The 22,990-nt window shown below is 54.8% G+C and overlaps 1 protein-coding gene across 12 annotated transcripts; it reads right to left on the bottom strand.

Moving 5' to 3' along the window:
• Window positions 1–988: 988 nt before the first annotated feature.
• Window positions 989–22,671, bottom strand: TLE2 (TLE family member 2, transcriptional corepressor). Of its 12 annotated transcripts, none has more exons than XM_021084144.2 (20): window positions 22,382–22,671; window positions 22,209–22,306; window positions 21,761–21,824; window positions 21,260–21,304; window positions 18,980–19,042; window positions 15,780–15,854; window positions 15,384–15,567; window positions 15,022–15,041; window positions 13,266–13,373; window positions 12,955–12,999; window positions 12,207–12,383; window positions 10,340–10,478; window positions 9,354–9,514; window positions 7,962–8,038; window positions 6,945–7,194; window positions 6,298–6,545; window positions 6,013–6,160; window positions 4,057–4,207; window positions 2,383–2,459; window positions 989–1,275 (listed from the first exon to the last, which is right to left on the bottom strand). In XM_021084144.2, exons 1-20 carry the CDS (start codon window positions 22,403–22,405, stop codon window positions 1,168–1,170), a joined length of 2,262 nt encoding a protein of 753 aa, XP_020939803.2. In that variant the 5' UTR covers window positions 22,406–22,671; the 3' UTR covers window positions 989–1,167. The 12 variants fall into 12 exon arrangements, 8 of the variants coding, with proteins under 8 accessions (XP_020939803.2, XP_013842773.3, XP_020939804.2 ...); XM_013987319.3 differs by having other exon boundaries at window positions 12,207–12,356; XM_021084145.2 differs by having other exon boundaries at window positions 15,384–15,564.
• Between the last annotated feature and the right edge of the window lie 319 nt (window positions 22,672–22,990).

The following is a 22,990-nucleotide window of genomic DNA, read 5'->3' as shown; positions in this document are numbered from 1 at the left end:
GGGTGGCATCATCTGGACCAGAGAACCAGCCCGTCTTCAGAAACTACCCAGGCATGACTGTTTCCAGCAGGGATACTGCCACCCTGCCATCTCCCCTCCAGAAGCTTCCCTGCCTCACCCTCAGTTCCCTCTGAGCCATGGTTCTGGTGGCAGCCCATGTGAGCTGCCAGAACCAGCTCTGAAGGCTTCCCCACCCCCACCAGCCTCTCCCCAAATCTGGCTCACATTTTCACGGGCTTCCTCTGCTTATGCCTCATCTGGAGGTTAGGAGGAACCCCTGCCCTCCTGGTTTTCACAAGACCAAACTCCTTACCTCTGAGCCTTTGCACATGCTGTTCCCTCGGTTCCCAACAGACCCTTCTATGACTCTTTAGCTCTTCTCTTAGCCATTATCACCTCCTCTGGGACTGACCTCTGCTTAGCCAGGTCATGTGCCAGGCTCTGAGGAATTCTCTGGATTTCAAAGGAAATGTACCTGCACCCCAAATAGCTTCAGGCACCACCATATTCCCTAACTCTTTGTTCGTGGGCAGGGTCTTTGGATGATTCTGTGCAAAGGGCTGGCGGTAAAGCTTTTGGGCCAAGGCTGTAAAAGCTGAACAGGACTCATTTCTCCTGCTGTGTTGGCCCCAAGCTATACACTGACCTGGTGAAACCCCCACCATCCTGTGGTCCCAAGTGTCTACTTGGAGTTGAGCCCCACCTGCCCTCCGGGTGTGAGTATGAAACATCTATTGTTTCAACCAACTGAGATCTGGGGGCTGTTTGTTACATGGCAGAACAGAAGCCACACAGCCCCAATACAACACCCATTTCTTGAACTCAGTGTTTCATGCAGAATGAATTCCCTCAGTGTCCTTATCTGGAAAAAGAGGCTGAAAGAAAGTCACTGACCCACGGCCACACCACTGGAAAGTGGCCTTCTCTCAATAATGGCGCCCAGAAAGAGCAAGGGTCCCCAGTTCCCCAGCCTGAGACGGAAAGGCAGTTGTGATAAATACATTTATTTCCCCAAAGTCCCCCTGCACATCTGGCCCCACATCCAGTGGAGGAGGATGCCAGGGGGTCAGAGAGCAGATGAGATGTGGGGCTCACAGTAGGACAGGAGAGAAAGTCCTGGATGTCTCTCCACCAGGAGTTGGGCCAAGGGTGCAGGAAGAGGGGGTCTCAGTAGACCACCTCGTACACAGTGGCCTTCTTGTCCCCCGAGCCCGTCACAATGTACTTGTTATTCCCGGAGATGTCACAGCTCAGGACAGAGGATGACTCCTTGGACTGCCGAAGGGAGGGGAAGGGGGTGTGAGTCCAGGACAGGGAAGGGGGGGAGAGAAGGGAGAGTGAGGCATGGCCAAGGCCAGTACTGTCTGGTTCGTGCTCCTAACCACCCACCCCTTCAGAAGGAAAAGGCGAGATGGCTGGGGCAGCACCTGCCCCTAAAGATGAGCCTATGGTCCAGGCTGAGACCGACACAAGACTCGGAGGAGCCCAACATGGGGAGCCTAGGCGGGGGGTAGGGGACAAGGGTGACATGGTTTCCAGAGAAAGGTCCTTTTTTGGAGCTGAGCCCCTGGACAGGTGATGGTGCTCCTGAGAAGAACGGGACCACTATTTTTTGGAAGCTCACAGAGGGTGTGCACCAGGCATGAGGCCACACACCACAGCAGAGGGCTAAGGCTTATAGCAGGATGACCCACACCAGTGCTCAGAAAACTTCTGTAGAGTCCAGTGGTACATTTTTAGCTTTTGACCTGAAAGCTCAGTGAAGTCCAGATGAGCTCTAGCCAGTAAGCCCAGAAACCAAATCAGTCTGTATCACATGATTAGCTTTTTTTTTTTTTTTGGCCTCGCCCATAGCATGCGGGAAGTTCTGGGGTCAGGGACCAAACTCGAGGCACAGCACCAACCCAAGCCCCAGTAGTGACAACACCAGATTCTTAACCCACTGTACCACAGAGGAAACTCCAAGATGGCAAATTTTACAAGTATTTTATCACTATTAAAAACAAAAACCTGACGTTGTCGCTGTGATGCAGCAGGTTAAGAATCCGACTGCAGTGGCTCAGGTCAACTGCAGAGGTTCAGGCTGGATCCCCAGCCTGGTGCAGTGGGTTTAGGATCCAGTTTTGCTGCAGCTGTGGTGTAGGCTGCAGCTGCAGCTTGGATTCCATCCCTGGCCCAGGAACTTCCATATGCCATGGGTGTGACTATAAAAACAAAACACGCAAAATCTGGTTGCACACAGATGTGGCCCTCGTGCTGACCATCTGCTTCTGTAGCTCCTGGCTAGTGGGGAGATCCCTCTGTTCAAAGCCCCCCCTACCCTCCCCCAGGTCCCTGGACACCTGGTATCCTGCCAGGGTGGGGACCTCAGACAGGAGGTACCTGGAAAATGCTGGCTCCATATGGCGTCCTCCAGGCGTTCAGCAGGTTGTCCTTCCCTGTGCTCACGAACCACCGCCCTGGGGGAAGGAGGGTGGGGGGTTCAGGAGAGGCGACCACAGAAAGCCTGGGCTGGGGGCTGGGGGCAGAGGCGGGGCAGCCTGTTCTGGCCTCTCACTGTCTTTCCTGCAATTTTTTTTTTTTTTTTTTTTTTTTGGTCTTCTTAGGGCTGCACCGGTGGCATATTGGAGGTTTCCAGGCTATAGGGGTTGAATCAGAGCTGTAGCCACTGGCCTATACCGCAGCTCATAGCAACAGCAGCCACCACAGCCACAGCAACACCAGATCTGAGCTGCGTCTGTGACCTACACTACAGCTCATGGCAACGCCAGATCCTTAACCCATTGAGTGAGGCCAGGGATCAAACCTGCATCTTCATGGATGTCAGTCTGATTCGTTTCTGCTGAGCCACGACGGGAACTCCTCACTCTCTTTCCTGCACTTCTGTCCTCCTCCGGGGGACAGAGCCTCTCAGGAGTCTCCCCCTCTCATTCCAGATGAACTCAAGGCCCCAAAGAGCTCTGACTGGCCTTCAAGAAGGGGGAGCCCCAGGACAGTTGCCAAGTGAAAACAGGGTACTCAGGGAGTTCCCCTGTGGTGCAGAGGGTTAAGGACCTGGCATTGTCACTGCAGCAGCTCAGGTCGCTGCTGTAGAGCGGGTTCAATCCCTGGCCCAGAAACTTCCACATGTCACCGCCTCAGCCAAAAAACTAGAAAAGTAAAAAAATAAAAATAAAAAAATAAACAGGGTACTCATTTACATTTGAATTTCCCATCAACCATACATCATTTTTACTACAGGTGTGTCCCAAATATTTCATTATCTGTTTTTTATCTTAGTCACGCCCATGGCATGAGGGAGTTCCCATGCCAGGGACTGAATCCATGCCACAGCAGCAACCTGAGCCATAGCAGCAATGACACCAGATCCTTAACCCCTTCGGCCACCAGGGAAAACTCCCTGTGTGTTTTTTTAAGCATATGCACATTCCATGAAATACTTGGGACATTTTTTCCTTTTAGGGCCGAACCCATGGGACATGGAAGTTCCCAGGCTAGGGGTCAAATCAGAGCTGCAACTGCCAGCTTACACCAGAGCCTCAGCAATGCCAGATCCTTAACCTACTGAGCAAGGCCAGGGATGGAACCCACATCCTCATGGAAACCAGTCAGGTTCTTAACCTGCCAAGCCACAACAGGAACTCCCACTTGGGACATATTTTTAGTGTCAAATTTTTTTAGTGTACGCCCAAATTTTTTTAGTGTACGTATATCCAGGCAATAGCTGAGATATATCTGCACTAACAAATTAGTTGCTTTTTAGTATAAGTATATCCCATACATTGAGAGGGCATACTTATGCTAGTAAATGATGTGTTGTTTAGTGTATGTCCCACGAAATACTTGGGATCGACTAAGAAATTATTTGTCCTTTAGCATATGTCCCATGAAATACATGTGACATACTTCTACAAAGGAATGATTTGTTATTTATCTAAGATACAAATTAAACCGGGCATCCTGTTTGTGTGGTGGGGTTTTGGTTGTTGTGTTCTGTGTTTTGGCAAGCCTGCCCCAGCACCCTGGAGTCCCTGGCCTGACCCCTGGCAGACACACCGCAGGAGGCGAATTTGAGGGACAGCACGCAGCTCTCGTGAAGGTGCAGCTGGTATTTCTCGGGCTTCCGGACATGCAGGATCTCCACGTTGCTGCTCTCCATGCCAACAGCCAGCCAGTCCTGGTTGGGGCAGTGGCCCAGGGAAAAAATCTGGGGATGAAGAGGGAATGGAGGACATCAAAAACCCTTTGGGTTGTTGGGGGCTGCCCAGAGCTGGGGGCTGGGGGGGAGGTCCTACACCACAGCCCCCACGTGGAGAAGCAGCTGGCCCCGGGCCTGGACGCAGCAGGCAACTGCATGTCAAATCATTAATATTAATCAGAATTACACGGAACCCTGGGGCCTCACATCCATTATCTGCTCTGAACGCACAACAGCTTTGCAGGGGGGGGGGAGAAGGGGGCAAAGCCAGCGGGGACAGGAGCTCCCCTCGAGCAGATGGTGGAGAGGAAGCTGAGGCCATATCCTGCCCAAGGTCACGCAGCAAGTCCACGAAAGACCAGGCCTTCCCACTCCCAGCTTGGGACTTTTGCCACTTGCCAACACCTCTTTTCACTTTGATTTGAAAGGATTCTGTGGCCTCATCAGTCCATACCCGGCCCACGTGTGGCACAGAGAAGAGCAAGACCTAAGCCTCTCCCACCTGAAGCCTCTCGCTGTCTTATTGGCAAATGAGACACGTGTGGAAAGAACCCTAACTTTCCAGCAGAGAGAAAACTGGGTAGTTTCATATGTTCCTGGCCACAGAGAAGTGGTTCTGTATAAAAAAGGGGGGCACAATAGGATGGGAGATATTCACCATGGGATGACGAGATAGGTATATCACCCATCTAAGTTTTGGAGACAGGAGATGGACACGTCTACCCACCTGCACCCCTGATTTCCCTATCAAAGGAAACTTCAAGCTAAAGAGAAGAGATGGTAAAAAAGAAAGAGTTTGGGGGAGTTTCCGTCATGGCTCAGTGGTTAACGAATCCGACTAGGAATCATGAGGTTGTGGGTTTGACCCCTGGCCTTGCTCAGTGGATTAAGGATCCGGCATTGCTGTGAGCTGTGGTGTAGGTCACAGATGCGGCTCGGATCCCAAGTTGCTATGGCTCTGGTGTAGGCCGGCAGCTATGGCTCCAATTAGACCCCTAGTCTGGGAACCTCCATATGCCATGAGTGAGGCCCTAGAAAAAGAAAGAAAAGAAAGAAAGAAAGAGTTTGGGAGGAAGCTTCTACCAAGCTTCAAGGAGGGGGCACGCTGGAGATAGGTTTTGAAGGATGAGTAGGAGTTTACCAGTTGGAGAAAAGAAGGGAAAAGCATGGCAGCCAGAAGGAACAATAAGTGAGGAGGCTTTGGAGGTGTCACCGGGCATGGTGTGTGAGAGGCTAGAGCATCAACGCCTTAAAGGACAGGCCAAGAACTCACCTGTCCCCAAGGCAGTGTGAGACAGGATCTGGGTCCAGGGTATCTGAAGACCTGTCCTTGACACTGCTCAGCCCTGACGAGCCCCCTGATTCTGTCCAGCCCCTTCACATCCTTCAGCCTGGCCTGCCACAGCAACTGCCCTGTGCCAAGCTCCTACACTGGCCTCTATCTGTCTGTGGGGGTCAGCAGCTCCCCTATGGTGAGTCCTGGTGAGAGATCAGGAGCTCTCGGTAGGTTCAAGAGGTTGAAGGCTGAGAGTAGAAACCAGCTACACAAGAAGAGACAAAGGAACAGGGGAATGGCTTGGCAAGAGCAGCTGGGAAGACGTTCTGAGGGTCTTAGCTCCACAGCTTCATACAAATCAGCTCCTTTGTGTTTCCCTGTGTCTGCCTTTGAAGAAGTAAAGAAGGCCTGTGGATCTGTCTCAAGGACAAGAGAGATGGACACAGAGGTCCATCTGGGAGTGGGTGCTTCAGGGGGAGAGGAAGAGAGCCCACATTCCTAGAACTTGTGTCCCCTCCTGCCAGACCCTGTGCGGCACCTGGGAGCTGAAGTCATGCTGCTGCAGCTGGCGGCCCTCCCGCAGGTCCCAGCAGCGCACGGTGTTGTCCAGGCCCCCTGTCCAGAGCCGAGTGCCATAATCAGAAATGTCGATGCAGCTGGCCCCATCCGTGTGGCCCTGGAACTGCCTGAAGAGAAGAGGGCCCAGGTGTCCATCCTGAAGGTGGTGCTGCTCCAGCGTCCCCCGAGGCTGCTCCTCTGCCCCCACAGCACAAAGGAAAGAGATCTAGGTCTTGCCCGAGGTTACAAGGCACCGGCCACCCACCTGACCATGGTCTGGTTCTGCAGGTCCCAGACCACGATGTTGCCATCGCTGCAGCAGGAAAAGCAGACCTTGGCGTCGGGGCTGACAGCCAGGGCGTAGCAGGCGGGCGCTGAGGAGGTCAGCTCCGCCTTGATGCGAGGGGTGGGCGCCGCCAGGTCCCAGATGGACAAGGTGCTGGCTTCACCGCCCACGATCAGACTCCGGCCGTCAGGCAGCAGCTTGCAGGAACGGATGTAATTGTCCCTGTTCTGGGAGCAGTGCGAAGCAAGGGCGTGGGGTTAGCCCCCCAGCCAAGCCTGCAGGAGCCCAGCTGAATAAATCACCCCCATTGACCTATAAGCTCCGCCCCTGCTTGGCCCACAAGTTCCACCCCACTGGCCCATAAGCCCCACCTGCTGGGCTATAAATTGTGTCCGGGTTGGCCTATAATCTCCACCTGGGGGTGGCCTAAGACCTCTACCCCAAATTGTCCAACAAGCCCCACCCTGGTTGGCCTAAAAACTCCTCCCATTGGCCTATAACCCAGCCTCTAAGCGGCCTGTAAGCTCCACCCTGGTTGGTCTATAAACTCCTCCCATTGGCTACAGCCCCGCCCCAGGTGGCCTGCAAGCTCCACCCCATGTATCTGCAGGCTTCGCTGCCCGTACCAAGCAGTCGAGCTGGGCCACTGGCGTCTTGGCACCGGGCTGGCCCACGTCCCACACCTTCACGCAGCCCTTGCCGCCCGTGTACACGTGCTGCGTGGAACCGCTGATGGTGACCGCGCACACCACCTCGCCGTGCGCCAGCGTGTGTAGCTGCCGCGCGTGCCGCGGGATGCCTGCGCCCACCAGCGCGTCGGACGGGAAGGGCACGGGCTGCATCTGCCCGTCCGCAGACACGTGGAAGGAGTAGGCCCTGGACGGGAGGTGGGGCATGATGCACGCGAGGCCGGGACCACCGGGGAGAGGGGAAGGGGATCCCTTAACCCTCACCCCCACCCCTCCCCGCGGCAGGAAGCAGGCTTCTCCTGCCTGTGCCCCCAGCGTTTAGGGAAGGGCGCCACACGATCAAAGGTGAGGGGGAAGTGATACAGAAGAGGAAGAGGTCCGGCTGTGGCCTGGAGCATGGTAAGCCAGCACTTAGTAAATGTCTGCGGAATAGAGGATTCAGGAAGATGCCTCCTGAGTTCCCCAGAACGCTGTCCAATAGTAGCCGCCCACCACGTGGGGCCAGTTAAATTTAAAGAAATTAAAATTTTCAGTTCCTCCGTCGCCATGACCACATTTCAAGTGCTCAAAAGCCACAGATGGCTGATGCCAATCAGACTGCACAGCCGAGAGTGCAGACCATTCCCATCATGGCAGAATGTTCTACTGATCTTGGGGCCAGGTCGTTCTCTGCCAGGAAGGTGGGGCCGACCTGTGCCTTGTAAGGTGTTGAGCAGCATCCCTGGCCCCCACCCACTGGAGGCTAGAAGCAGGGGGGCGTGGCACAAAAATCTACCCCTTGCTGAGAACCACTGCTCTAGCCATTGCTTGTTACACACCTCTCCATCCAGAGAGCAACTCTGGGAGGGGAGCCCCAGTTATCTTACAGAAGAGACTTTCTGGAAAGGCCGAAGGGAAGCCCAACCCCCGCCCCATAAACTTAGAGGAGGCAGGGAGCCCCATCCTGGTACTCACGGCTTTCCCCCAGGGATGGTGGGCAGGGAAGAAGAAATGGATGACCCTCGGAGATGTGGATGAGACTCAAATGCCATCTGCCAAAACACCAGCAGGGGTGTCACAGGACAGGTGATTCAAACCCACATCCGTCCTCTCACTTGCCATAGCCCTCTCTGTTTATCTGCCCCAATCTGTTTCTCAGCCCCTCCCCAAGAAAGCGGAGATGCCGGCTTCTCTACCCTGGCTACAGGTGGGAGAGTGGAGGCTTTTAGATGAAGGAACTCCACAGTCTCTTATCTGGGAATCCTAGGGCCCCAGATTTGGAAGGATCCTGATGAATCTTCTGTCTGATGCTTAGAACAGGGGTCAGCAAATTGCGGTCCCCTACTTGTTTTCATAAATAAAGTTTTACTGACACATAGCCACACCCATTCCTGTGTATGTTGTCTGTAGTGGCTTTTGAGCTATAAAGGTAGTAGAGTCCTTGTAGAGTGGTTGTGATAGAGACCAACTGGTCTGCAGAGCCAAAAATATTTACTATCTGGCCCTTTATTGAAAATATTGCTGGAGTTCCCGATGTGGCCCAGTGGAAATGAATCTGACTAGCATGCATGAGGACGGTTTAATCCCTGGCCTTGCTCAGTGGGTTAAGGATCTGGCATTGCCATGAGCTGTGGCGTAGGCCAGTGGCTGCAGCTCCAATTCAACCCCTAGCCTGGGAACTTCCATATGCTGCAGGTGCAACTCTAAAAAAAAAAAAAAAAAAAAAAAAAAAAAGAAAGAAAAAGAAAAAAAAATATATTGCTGATACCTGTTCTGCCACATCCCTTTCAAGTGCCCACCCAACCTTGGGCTGGGAGTAACTCCAATGACAGGCATTTTATTCCCTCTGGAGGCATCTACACCCACTTCAGGAAGGTGCACTCTCACCAAGCATCTATCCCAGTACTGCCCTCTGGGGCCCATGCAGACACCATCTCCTCCCCCTGCCCCAGCTCGGGGGTCTCATGTCTCTCCTTCAACTCCTCCCCACTTCTAGTCCTTTCCCTGGGCTAGTCCTTCCTCCGCAATCTACCAGAATCACCACAGGCCTTTAAAAATCCGGGCAAACAACTGTACACCATTTGCCAGGAGGCTGAAGTGGACCCTCATGTCCCATGGTGTGGCTTTCTGTTCCTCTTAATACAGCACAGTCACAGGTGCTTTTTCCACAGTCGCAGGTGCTTATTTGTATTGAGCTTGTAGGGCTACTGAGACCTTGAGATCGTCTTCCCACATGCACTCGCCAAGCCAGGACTCCCCTCCCTTTCCCTACTGCCTTGTCTCTCTGTGTTTAACTGGATTCTCCTCCAGCCCCCAGCCCCTGGGCCCTGTTGACACTTCCTGGCATCTCCCACCCTGAGGACTCACCATGGGGGAGCGTCCATACACCACAGAGCCGCTGACCTGGGGGGACAGGTGGAGGCTAACGTAGGAGCTGGGCACAGAGAGGTCCCCATTAAGGGCGCTGTGCGAGCCCAGGCTGAAGGACGTGGTAAAGGGACTGGACAGGGTCAAGGGACTCCTCAAGGCTGAGTGAGAAGAGACAAAGACAGGTCTTCAGACATGCTGGACCCAGATCCTGCCTTCCACTGACTTGGGGGAACTCTGGGGCTCTCATGCTCTGGCTCAGCATCCGCCATACGCTGTCCTGGCTCTAAATATTTACGGATGCTGTTCTGGTCAACATTCCTTTCCCTTTCCTTCTTCAGTGGCTGAACTCCTATGCATCCTTCAAAACCTACATTCATTGTCTGGCAACATTTTAGAAACATCCTAGAGCCTCCCCACTTCATCCCTAGCCTCTAGCCTTGCCCATTTTGGGTCCCTTCCTCTACCCGAGCCCTGATCACGCAGGGCTGGGAGTCTGAGGGTCTGGCTCCCTTCCCCCGCTATTGGGGAGCTCCTTGAGGGCAAGTTTCAGGGCTGATTTCTTTCTGGGACTCTAGAACCAGCACAGAGCCCAGCCACAGGACGAAAAGAATAGCACTGCCATCCCCGTTTTAATGATGGGGAATGTGAAGCTCAGAGAGGTTGGATCACTTGCTGGAGGGCAGACAGTTGATTCAAAGCTGGTCTCAAACCCAAGTCTGTCTAACTCCAAAGCTTGTCCTTCCAGTGCTGAAGCCCCTGAGTAAGTCACTCCCCATCTCTGGGCATCGGTTTCCTCCCCCAACATCAGGCCAAGACAATAAAAAAGCTGAGGACCACAGAGAAGTAGCATCCAGCTCAGAGTCGTGGAAAAGGCAAGGCACCGTCCTAGCTGGAATCCACACCTCTTGCCTCACCCCCCACCCCCCCCACACACACACTGTTTTCTAGAACTCCCCAGAAGGGAGGCACCAGCAGGTGCTCACCAATACTGTCCGTGGAAGGCGCTGGCTTGGCTGCGAGCTGGCGGAGGTGACTGGCCGAGCTGGGCCCAGGGGTAGACGCGTCCTCGGGCGGGGAGGAGTCGCAGGACTTGGAGGCAGGGGTGCTAGCGGGAAGATCATTCTGGGGAGAAAGGGCAGGACTGAACACCTCCAGGCATGGCACCTGGCACCTTGCAGCCCCAGGATCGCAGCAGAAGGTGGGTGGGAGAAGGGAGCAGGGATCCCTGGGTGGGGGTAGGTAGGCCAGGGCTCAAGGGAGGTGCCCGCACGCCTCTGGCCTCAGGTTCGCACACACCAGGGGAACTGCCCCATAGCCCACCCCCGGGGCACGGGGCACGCATGAGTGACTGCACGCACCGGACGGCCAGGTGGACACCTGTGTGCCCACAGGATGCACACACTTGCGTGCCCATGGGAACCAGCAATCTATTGTGAGAAGTGTGCGTGTGTACGTGTGATCAGGTATATGGTGCAGCTATGGGGTCAGGAAGACACTAGACGTTCTCAAAGTCTGGGACAAGGTGGGCCCACCCTGCGGGGAGTGGGGGTCAGAAGAGAAGACAGTGGACAAAGTTAGAACCTGTCACAACCTTTAGGGCCAGGGAACAAACACTAGGATGGGTGCCTGGACCAGGAGACCACAGTGTGCTCCCAGAGGAGAGACAGACACGTAGTCAGTGGATACCCCCTTGCTCCCCATGAGGAGGGGCTGTCCCCCACCCAGTTCCTCCCCAGGGGCATCCTGGAGGGGAGGGGAGGGGAAAGCAGACCTCCAGGTAGAAACAAGCTCCATCTTGGCTTTCTGCCTTCACTTCCTTTGCCTTTCAAGAAACTTCATATCCTTATCTTTCTTTTTTTTTTTTTCCTTTTCGTTCTTTTTTGGCCATGCTCGTGGAAGGCGGAAGTTCCCCCGCCATGGAGGCCAGGGACTGAACCCGAGCCAGAGCAGTGTCAAGGCTGGATCCTTAGTGACAACAACAGATCCTTAACCCACTGCTCCCCCAAGGAACTCTGCACCCTATCTTTCCATCACATGGTGTGTGACAGCCACACTCGCACGCCCACGGGAGGGAGTGGACGGGGCCAACGGCGGGGACAAGAGGGGTCTTTGGGGGGTTTCTCCATTAGAAACAGCGCTGCCCCTCCCCCTCTGTGTCTCCTCAGAGTGGGAGGAGGGCACATGAGATGCGATGGGAGCCCCAACCTTGGCGGTTGCCATAGCAACCTGCTGGGAGGGGAGGCCTAGAAACCGACGCAGTCTCCCTGGCAAGTGCAGGGCAGGGGTCTGGGGAAGATTTGGGGGGAGGTACAAGCAGAGCTGAGCTGTGAATGCGCCAGGGGAGGGCTTTGACGGGGTCCCTACACCTGGCATTAAACATCAGGAGGCGCAAGGAGAAAGTTGCTCCGCTAGGAATTGTCATCTTTCCTTGTGGGAACCACATTTCAGGTTAGGGCTGGTGCGTCCCCCTTGTCTCTCAAAGACGTTAACACTCACATGGCTGGGATCAGCCCAGCGGAGTTGCCAATTCTATAGTTGCACTGTGTTTATTTCCCCGACTTCCTATTTCTTGCAAGAGATACTTGGTTTCTGCATGAGATGGTGAGTTGCCTTTTAATACTATTTACAAAAATGCCTTTTCATATTTATGGAGGTTCAATAGAGGGAGTCCACTTAGGAAAAATTACCTAATATCAGGTGGTTTTGAGGAAGGTAGCAAAATAGTCACAAAGGGAACGTTGCACCACCCTAGCCTGGCTCATCTGTTGTCATTATGTCTGATGCGAGAGCGTCTGTTTCCAGGTTCCCGGGATAAAGAAAATGAGTTTCAAGGCCTCCCCCACTCCTTACCAGGACAAGCTCCTTGGCTCTGGGGAGAGGTGAGCCAAGGCTGGAGGCCAAGGAGGCTGGACTGTCCACCAGGTCCCGACGGGCAGGGATGCAGACGGGGGCCTTTCCACATGGGGTCGTGGCTGGGCTGGGGGGCTCGGAGGGTTGGTCCTGGGTTTGAGGAGGTGACGATGAGTGCTGGTGAAGCGGCAGAGGATGGAGAGGCCCTCTCTGTACTCCTCCCGTGTCCCACCCCAGCCGCTAGACTGGGCACTGCTGACCCACTTGGGAGGATTATGAAACCCCTGGGGCCTCAGCTGACTCACTTGTAAAGTGGGCTTAATGACATAAGCACACAGAGCAACAACTATATCGACTATATCAGGGCCTGGATTTTGTTTTTCATCCCTGAACAGAGGAGGAAAAGTGGGGTCAGGAAGGGGGTGTCACTCCCCCAAAGTCCCACAGTGAGCCAGGGCTTGAAGCCACCTCTGACACCCTCCTTCCACTGTTCTCTGGACCTGTTTCCCACCTGTGCTATGGAGAGTAGGGCAGCCTGGGGTGTCCTGGGTTCCCCCTTCTTCCCCTCCCCCTGCCCCATGCCACCCCCATCCCAGCCACTCCATAGAGAGGGGAACACCAGGACCCCCCGCTGCCTCTGGGCCTCCCAACACCCTAGATAACCCACCACCTGCTCTGGGACCAGGCCTCCGAGTTCCCTACCTCCTAGTCCTGAGGTCAGGGCGGGAGGAGGCTGGGGCGCACTCACCTCGTCCACTACCAGGTTGTAATCGCTCTTGTCTTCGTCACTCTCCTGGGGGGACACAGGGGAGAGAGATCACCTGGCCGTGCCCCTGCCTCCGTGGCCCCTGACCTCTCCTCGGGAGGGTCGGGTGGGGATCCTGGGGAGGGTCCCTCGTGGAGGAGGATGGGAGAGAAGGGGCTGAGTGCCCCAGAGGTGTGGGGTGGCCTCAGTTTACTCCTCTGTGTGGCGCGGGGAGAGCCGGCGACCAGGAGGCATCCTCACCCTCTCCCGGCTCTCATCTGCCCACCCCAGTCCACATGTGCCCCCCAACTCACATAAGGTCCCGACAGATCCTTCTCCTCTGCTCTCTGCTTCCCATTGCCACCCAGGCCGCTGGGTCTCTCCTCTTCCACCACACTCTCCGGGGGCGAAGGGGACACGCTCTGCAGAGACACAGGGGCCAGGCAGGAGAAAAGGTCAGGGTTTCTTGGGCCCCCAGGCTGTGTCCTGGCCCAGCCAAGACCTGGGATACCCATTGCTGTGATTAGGATCCGAGCCTCAAGCTTCCCATCTGGGAAAAGGGACCTTCCAAGGGCAGGCTCAATGTGGTTGTGACTACCACAGAGATCCCCAGACAGGCCCCAGTGTCCCCTGGGGAGCACTAGTGCCTGCTGAGAAGAGCTCTACATGCAAAATGCATTCCATCTTAAAGGCGCAGTACAATAAAAAGAATATAAAAGATCCATCAAGGGGGGTTCCTGTTGTGGCTCACGGAAACAAATCTGACTGAGGATGTGGGTTCCATCCCTGGGCTCAGTGGGTTAAGGATCCAGTGTTGCCACAAGCTGTAGCGTAGGTCGAAGACACAGCTCGGATCCCATATTGCTGTGGCTGTGATGTAGACCGGCAGCTGTGGCACCAATTCGACCCCTAACCTGGGAACTTTCATATGTTGCAGGTGTGGCTCTAAAAAGACAAAAAACAAAAACAAAAAACAAAAACCCAAAAAATAAAAAAAGATTCATTAAGAATTTATTATGTTGATTTTGTGTTGATTATAGGTTGAAATATTTTAGATGCACTGTGTTAAAGTTTACTATTGAAATTGACCTGCTGCTTATTAACTTATTTATTTATTGGCTGCACCCACAGCACGTGGAAGTTCCTGGGCAGGGACTGAACCTGCACCACAGCAGCAGGCCAAGCTGCTGCAATGACAACACCAGGTCCTTAACCGGCTGCACCACAAGGGAACTCCCCTGCTTAACTTTTTTAATGTGGCTACTAGAAAACTTACAATGATGCTTCCACAAAACTAAACAGGTGATTGGAACTGCACGGAAACACACACACACAACAAGTGCTTGTAAAATGGTGATTAAGCTCTATGGGTTGCACCCCCCTCAGTTTTCTGGCTTTGACCCTGTATTTTAGTTTGCACAAGATGTTATCGTTGGGGGAAGCTGGGTGAGGGGTGCATGGGACCTCCCTGTACATTTCTTTGCAACCTCCTTTGCATCTGTCATGATTTCAAAATTAAACAAGTTTAAAAAAATTACCTACAGGGCTCACATGCTACTTCTATGAGGCAACACTCTTGCGGATAGTAAAGTGGAGTGAATGAGGAATAAATCAATGATGGAGGAATGGAATGCTACCCGGGCATGCATGCATTTATTCAACTGCAAAAATCACTGAAGGCTGAAAAATTTATGTATTTATTTATTTTGGATGCACCCACTACATATAAAAGTTCCAGGACCTGGGATCAAACCTGTGCCACAGCAGTGACCTGATCCACTGCAGTGACAGTGCCAGATCCTTAACCCACTGTGCCGCCAGGAATTCCAAAGATGGAAAATTTTAAATAAATGAGATTCTAGTTTTATGGGGCATCTCACACACACACACACACACACACACACACACACACACACACACACACACAAAGGCTCTGGGCGACACAGTGTGGAAGCGGAGATGCAGTCTCCTTCGGAGGCCCCTATCAGCTCAGAACAAGCAGCTTCAGCCGCATGTGAATACAAAGCAAATGTTAGCAGAGAGGGCAAATCCCCATGCCCCTAAACTTACCCTGCTCAGCGCTCTCTCCACTGGAGGGTGGCGAAGAGGTAGAGAGAGAGAAGGAAAAAGAATGAGGGATTTTATCCCACGGTGCCAGAGTGCACAGCTCTCCACAGTGTATAAAGCCCCCTTCCCAGCTCAGAGCCCCCTTCTCCTTCAGACATCCTCGCAAAGAGGGACTATCCCTCCCCTGCACCACTCAGATAGATGCCCAGAGAGGGGTATAACCTGCCCAAGGACACACAGCCCCTTGGGAAGAGGGTTGAACCCTCAAGCCTGCAGCCCTTCCATTCCTTCATTCACACGAGTTTGGTGCCCCTGCCCTCCTCTTCCCGCATCCCCAGCCATGCCCCCAGCCACTGCCCACTCACCTCTGGACCCCTCGGCCTCCACGCCTGTCCGGTCCTCCTTGGTGACCGCGGCCAGCTGAGCCTGGGCGGCCAGAGCTCCCGACAGGGCCAGCAGCCCCGTGGCACTGCCGCCCACCAGCCCAGCTGGGCGAGGGGTGAGGGGCACAGGGGGGGCATGGTGGGACAGCGGCTGGAGCTGCTGCTGCTGGAGAGGAGGGGGGTGGGCCAGGGGTGGGCAGGGGTGGGCTCCCCTGCCCCAGCCCAAGGGACTGTGGAGAGGGGGTCAGGGTCAGGACAGAGGGGGTGCCCTTGGGATTTCCAGAGCGGCCAGAGCCAGGCCAGCTGCCCACCTGGCACCCCAGCTTCACCACCAATGGGGGGCTGGGCTGGAGGCGGGGGCTGGGCTGGAGGACTCACCCCGATGAGACTGTTCAGCTCCCCCACGGTCACCTGCTTGGCCCGCTCCACGGCCTGCAGCACCTGTTGTTGATGCTGGGTGGGGGGGAGTGGGGGACAGGGGTGCTCAGGAGAGCCCCCACCTCCCAGGCAAGGCCCCCTGCCCTTCTTCTCTCACCTGCTACTTCTATTTCCTTTCTCTCCCTCTCTCCCTCCCCCCACCCGTTTTTGGCTGGACCTGCAACAGGAGCAATTTCCAGGGCCAGGGGTTGAACCCACACCACAGCAGTGACCTGAACCACAGCAGTGACAACACCAGGCCCTTAACCTACTGTGCCACCAGGGAACTCCTCTCCCTCTCCTTTAAAAATTAAGAAACAGACAAAGAAACAAAGTCTCTACATGAAGTTAGAACTAATAATTATAAATCAGAGTTTATAAATGTGGGTCTGCCCTCGGCACTGCCAACATTGAGACCAGGTCATCCCCTGTGGAGGGCCATCCCCAACGCTGTGAGGGTGGAGTGGCATCCCCGGCCCCATCCATTTGATAAGCCAGGAACCCCTCAGTCGTGATGACCACAGATATCCCCAAGATCACCCAGTGTCTCCTGGGGACAGAGTCACAGCCAGTAAAGAACCGCTGTACACATCAGCACCCATGTACCCACTACCCAGGTCAAAAAATACAAACTGGCAGCCTCTAGAAGCCCCTGTGCACCCACCCTCCTTCCTTCCTCTCCCCACCTTCATGCAGTGAGAAAACGTCCTGTCTGCGCAGTTAGATACTGAAGCCACATGTGGCTACAGAGAGCTTGAAATGTGGCTGGTGCAACAGACAAACCGAACGCTTCCTTTAATTTAATTTCATAGACATTTAAATGTAAATTTAATGCAATACATTTGAAAAGAAATACAAATTAATACAAACGTAAATGGCACACGTGGCTGGTGGTTCCCGTGTATGCTCTGAGGCCACCAGGGCCCCCACACTCCCCAAGTTGGGGATTGGGGTTGTTCCCACTGAGGTGATGTCCAGATGCTGAGTGGGGGCCCCTGTATGGTGCAGGCCTGTGAGAATGTGTTGGCGTCCAGCGTTAGTACATCTTGACTGTCAAGGGCCAGAGAGTCAAAATTTTCAGGCTTGCAGGCCAGAGGGTCTTTGTGGAAACCCCTCAACTCTGCCCTTGTCTAAGGAAAGCTGCCGTAGACAATAGGGACATGAATGGGCATGGCTGTGTGCCAATAAAACTTTATTTACAAAAGAGGTGGAGGGCTGGTGATTTGGCCCCTGGGCTGTAGTTTGCTGACTCCTGGTCTAGAATCATGGAATTTGCTGGAGTGCACATGGGTGTCTTTTTTTTTTTTTGTCTTTTTGTCTTTTTAGGGCCACATCGGAGGCATATGGAGATTCCCAGGCTAGGGGTCTAATCGGAGCCGTAGCCACCAGCCTACACCAGAGCCACAGCAACGCGTGATCCGAGCCGCGTCTGCAACCTACACAGCTCACGGCAACGCCGGATCGTCAACCCACTGAGCAAGGGCAGGGACCGAACCCACAACCTCATGGTTCCTAGTCGGATTCGTTAACCACTGCACCACGACGGAAACTCCTGCACATGGGTGTCTTAATTCACTCCTTCCTAAAGTTGTTTTACCCTCTCTTCTGTGATTTTACCCTTTCTCACTCTGGGCCACTTGGTCCCCATCCTGGACTTCTGACACCATCTCTAAGCCACCAACCCAAGAGCCCAGAAACCTCAGATTCAGTGGGGTCCAGACCAAGGTGAGCGCCTCTCCCATTTCTTGGCCCCCAACGCAATGAGGGCCCCAATGTATTCACCCTGTGGTAGAGTCTGTCTTCTTGTCTCTCTGGAGATGGAACGCTCCAGATGGAAGCAGGAATAAAATGTAAAGGTCCCGAAGAGCTTGGGGCATTGGCACAAGGGCTAACTTTAATTTTTTAAGTTTCAATGAAGCTGTTTAATTTGCCCTGGCTCCACCTTTTTGTATTATTGTGGTTACAAACACATACAAGTTACCCTTTTAGCTATTGTTTTGGGGCCATGACCAAGGTATGCAGAAATTCCCAGGCCAGGAATGGAACCTATGCCACAGCATGGACAACGCCGGATCCTTACCCGCTGAGCCACCAGGGAACTCCACCCTTTTAACCATTTTTAACCATCCAGCTCATGTGCATTAAGCACATTTGCAATGTCAGGCAATCATCCCACCATCATCTCCAGAACTTTTTCATCTTCCCAAACTGAAACTCTGTCCCCATGAAACACTGACTCCCTAGCCCTGGCCCCACCATCCACTTCCTGTCTCTATGGATCTGACTCCACTAGGGACCTCAGGTGAGTAGAATTAGATAGTTATCTGTCCTTTTGTGACTGGCTTATTTCATTCAGCATGATGTAGGGACTAAGTAATAAGGACAAACTTTTTTTTTTAGGGTGGTGCCCGTGGCATAAGGAAGTTCCCAGGCTAGGGGTCCAAGTGGAGCTGCAGCTGCTGGCCACAGCCACAGCCACAGCGACCTACATCATAACTCATGGTCATGCCAGATACTTAACACGCTGAGCTAGGCCAGGGATTGAACCTGCATCCTCATGGATACTAGTTGGGTTCGTTACCACTGAGCCACAATGGGAACTCCTAAGGACTATCTTTTACTGGATTTTGTTTTTGTTTTCTTTTCAGGCTGCACCCGAGGCATATGGAAATTCCCAGGCCAGGGACTGAATCCAAGCCATAGCTGCGAACTATGCCATAGCTGCGAACTATGCCATAGCTGCAGCAGCGCTGGATCCTTTAGTCCACTGTGCCAGATGGGGGGTTGAATCCGTACTTCCTCGGCAACCTGCGAGCAGCTACAGTCGAATTCTTAACCCACTGTGCCATAGTGGGAACTCCTTACTGGCTGTTTACTAAGCACCTGGCATCATCTTCACCAACTAGAATGTATCAGCTCTTCTAAACTTCATGACAGAGGCACTGAGAGGGCAAGCCACTGGCCCAAGGCCACACAGCCAGGATTTGGACCAAGGTAGCCTGGCTGCAGGCTTGAGGCCCTATCCTGCCCCTCAGCCAACACCTTCTTCCATCCCTAAAGCCCTGCCCCAGCTGGTGCCCAGGCCCACAGGCCACCCAAAAGAACCAGTGCCTGCCACATATAGCCAGCTCCCCTCCTGGCCCCCCAGCAAGCTCACTCACCTCCTGAGTCAGGAAGGGGATAATCTGAGCACAGATTCCACTGAGGCGCTTCACAATCTCGGCCTGGCAGGGAGCAATGGGGAAGAGGCTTGGAGGGGGAGGTTCTCAATCCAGAGGGCTCAGGGCCAGAATGAGAGCCTGGCGAGGAGGCCGGCCACCTGATGTCCAAGGAGGCCTTGACCTGGAAGACTGGGACAGATACACCACCCACCAGACCCACTGAACAGAGATTCCCAGAAAGCAGCTGCACAGCTGCCCAGAACAGATTGGGACTCCACAGAGCTTTGGGTTTGAGTCCTGGTCTCTGGGGGACAAGGTCCCTCTCTAGGATGCGCCTGAGCCCTTGGCCTGCAGCCAGCGAGCAATCCCAGTGCATCATACTCAGGGCTGAGATGCTGTGACACAGTAAGAAACATATATATTTGAAAAAAAAAAAAAAGAAAAAGAAACATACATATTTGGTCTTTGCTCCAGTTCCTGGTACAGAGCTTCTAAAACCCTAGGGATTTCTGAGTGGTAAAGGGGAGAGAGCATCTTTTGTTATTCACAATTAGCCCCTTTCATCCACATCTGAGTTTATTAAGCGGGATGGAATGTTCAGCCCCACCCCCCCAACCTCTGACCTCCAGGGAGGGGAGAGAGGCTGGAGGTTGAGGTAGTCACCCATAGCCAGTGGTGAAATCAATTCTGCCTATATAACCAAGCCTCCCTAAAAAATCCCTAACCAAAGTGGTTCAGAGAGCTTCGGGTGGGTGGTCGCGTGTAGATGCTGGGGGGGGGGGCACCCAGGGGGGGCATGGAAGCTCCCCACCCCACCCCACCTTGCCCTGTGTATTTCTTCCATCTGGCTGGTCCTGAGTGATAGATATCCTTTATCATAAATGGGTAAGACTAAGTCTGAGCTCTCTGGAGTTCTGGGAGCCATTCTAGCAAATTATCAGAATGGGGGGGAGTCACAGGAACCCTGATTTATAGCCAATTGTGTCCAAAGGCCAGGCCCAGACCTGCGATTGGCATGTAAAGTGGGGGCAGTCCCGTGGGGCTGATCCCTGAACCCACAGCATCTGCCTGGACTCTGGGTGATGTGTTAGAAGTGGGATCAAGTGTAGGACATGCAACTGGTGTCAGAGCTGGAGAATTGGTTAGTGTAGAGAAAACCCACAGAGGATAGAGAGTAGGAGAGAAACAGAAGGCTTTTGCTTGGAGGTTTCATCTGGGACCAGGGCAGGGCAGGGGGTGTCCCACAGAGGCTGAACAGAGGGGAAGCGTGTGTTCTGTCAGCCTGTGCTTTGCCTCTAGGGGTGCAGGGTACTGTGTCGGTCTAGGTGAGGTTTGTGTCTTCTATCTGCTACCAGGAGCGTGGAACCAGGCTCCCAGAGCCAGGGCTCTACCCTATGCCCTCCACCCCATAAGGGGGTCCATTTCACAAGCCATGTCCAAGCAGACAAACCCCCTCCCACCCATACCAGAGCCAGCAGACCCAACAAAGCATGCCACAGCAGGCACTCCCAGGCACCTCCAGTCCACTTGAACTTCCTCCCACCCATCAGAAAGCCCCTAGACTCTGTCCAATTTTTTTCTTTTTTGGACGCATCCGTGTCATGTGGAAGTTCCCAGGCCAGTGATGGAACCTGTGCCACAGAAATGATCCAAGCCGCTGGGGTGACAACGCTGGATCCATAACCTGCTGCAGCACAAGAGAACTCCCTCTTGTCCATTTATTCTAATGTTCTGATGGACAGAATCTAAGATTCCATCAACCTCAGAATCTTGAGATCCCTCTCAGCCCCTTAGAAACCATCAGAGAATTTCGAGGTCAGTCTCAGGATCTGGGGGTTTAATCTTGGGCAACTGGAGTCAATTTCAGAAGCTTCAGGTCTAAGTCAGAACCTTGAGAAGCTGAGGACAGAATGGTGGAGACAACCACAGAACCTACGGGTCCATCTCCAAATGTCAGACACGCTGGGCTGAAAGGGACCTCTAAGACTGTCCATCTGTCCCCTTCCCAGGACAGAAGTCCCTCTCCAGCCTGACTGCTGGTCTCTGCTACGAGCCTTCCTTGACAGGCCCCTGCCCACCGATCGTGTCTCTTCTGGACAAGGTCTCCAGAAGTTCATTTTCCTTTCATACGGCTGAAATCAGGCCCCCTGGTCCCCGAGATTTCAGGATAAGGCCCCTGTTCCCTGGGTCTGCAACCGCTGGAGTGCTGGGTCCCTCTCCCAGCTTCCAGACACCCGCACATACACCGACACCCTTACTCCCGCCCCAACACACAGTTACCTGCTTATGCATTTCAATGTTGAGCCCGTAGGACATTTCATAGTACTGAAAAGGAAAAGCCATCTGGCAATGTCCACCATGCTGATGGACGTCCAGCTGCGCTGGGTGATGCTGGATCTTCCAATAGCCCCCAGGCTCAGGGAGATCATCACAGGACCCAGAGCCTCTCAGCCCCAAGGGAGCCCAGAGGAGGAACAGGATCCCCCTCCACTCTCTCCAGGGGGTGGAGCAGGGAGGCAGTGCCCAGAGACCCTGGCTGCTCAGAGGTGCCCCTGAGGACAGTGGACATCCTTGCCTTAGTGTTCTTAAAGGCTGGGAGGGCTCTGGGAGAGAGCCTGGAATCCTAACCAGCCCACTTTATGGATGAGGAAAAATGAGGCCCAGAGCTGGCCAGGACTTACCCTAGTGTGGTCCTAGGGTTGGTATCCACACCCTGAGTTTCCACTCATAGCCCAGCCCTCCTCCTCACTGACCCCACGCCGGTATGACAGCCACTCTCACCATGACATAATGTCGCTGCATTTCCGTCTTCTCACTGGCCAGCTTCTCACATTCCAGCTTGAGGCTGGGAAGGAGATGGGGTGTTGGGAGCCCACTCTCCCCGCTCCCCAGCAGGGACACCCACGGACCCCTTCTGGGCCAGTTTCCAAAGTGATAGGATTGGCTCTTCTCCTCCCCATTTCCTCACCCCCTCCCACACCCTCCCCATCCCTTCTCAGGCTCAAAATGTCCCAGTACGGAGTGTCTGTCCACCTCACCTGTGCTCCTACCTGAAGGCCTTTTATCCTACCCCTGGGGCCCCTCCCTCCTCCTTGCACGCCGGAGGCCCCGCCCCTCTGCCCCCAGCGGCCCCGCCTCTCTCCTGAGGGCCCCCAGGTGAGACCCCCAGGTGAGTTCCTGGGACCTGGGACCCCAGGGCGGGGCGCCCCCGCCCCCCACCCCCCCTCACCTGTGGTACTGAGCCTGAAGAAACTGGAATTCCTCTTTGATGCGGTCGCAGATCTCTAAGATTGAGAACTTGAAGGGCTGACCGGACTGAAGCGGGGTCTGGGGGGGGACGCCCAGGTTTGAGTTCCTGGACGCCCCGCGCCCCCATCCCCCGCAGCCCGGACCCCCACTCACCGGGTGCCTTCCTTGGGGGTACATCCTGCCGTTCCGGGAAGCACCCCCACGCCGCCGCTGGAGCTTGACGATATGGGGTGGGGGGGGCGAGGCGGCGGCGAGGTGGGGGAGAGGCTGGGGCAGGGGGCTGCCCGAGAAGGAAGGGGGCAGGCGGCGTGGGGCAGGGGACCCCGGCGTCCCCCGCCCCTGAGCGAGCGCGCGGGGTCGCGGGGACTGAGGGGCGCTGAGGCCCCTGCTGGGCGGGAGGTGCGCGGCCGGCGCAGAAGGTCGGGCGAGCGGCGGCCGGTTTCAGAGGCGCGGGCGGCGGGCCCCGCGCGGAGCCGCCTCCCTCCGGCGGGGCTCGGCCGGGAGCCGCGGGCAGAGCCGCCTTAAGGTGGCGCCGCCGCCCCCGGCCCGCCCACCCGGCCTGCCTGCCCCGCGCACCCCCCACGACTGCGGCCGCGGTCCCGGGACCACCCCCTCCCTCCGCCAGGGACGGGCGGGGAAACTGAGGCTCTCGTCCAGCCCCGCAAACATCGCCCCTCCTCCCCAGGGCTCAAGAGAGAAGAGTCAGGAAACAAATAAATACCTAGTGGCCCACGGTGGGAGTAGCTCGGTGGAGGGGGTGGG

This window comes from Sus scrofa, chromosome 2, assembly GCF_054392235.1.
Source record: "Sus scrofa isolate SSC_HxYL_T2T_F1_AM1 chromosome 2, Sscrofa_HxYL_maternal_Yorkshire_Landrace_v2.0, whole genome shotgun sequence".
Classification (NCBI taxonomy): domain Eukaryota; kingdom Metazoa; phylum Chordata; class Mammalia; order Artiodactyla; family Suidae; genus Sus; species Sus scrofa.
Note: the sequence above shows the minus strand (reverse complement) of the source record. Positions and strands in the feature narration are given on the sequence as shown.

What these genes read in the sequence shown, in the direction of transcription:
- TLE2 (XM_021084144.2), bottom strand. Translation starts at nt 22,405, where the DNA reads ATGTACCCCCAAGGAAGGCACCCG. An exon ending in ACCCCCAAGGAAGGCACCCG is followed by an intron (nt 22,307 to 22,381) that starts GTGAGTGGGGGT and finishes GTCCCCCCCCAG; the next exon opens with ACCCCGCTTCAGTCCGGTCA. An exon ending in ACCATCCCTGGGGGAAAGCC is followed by an intron (nt 7,195 to 7,961) that starts GTGAGTACCAGG and finishes CCTCCCGTCCAG; the next exon opens with GGCCTACTCCTTCCACGTGT.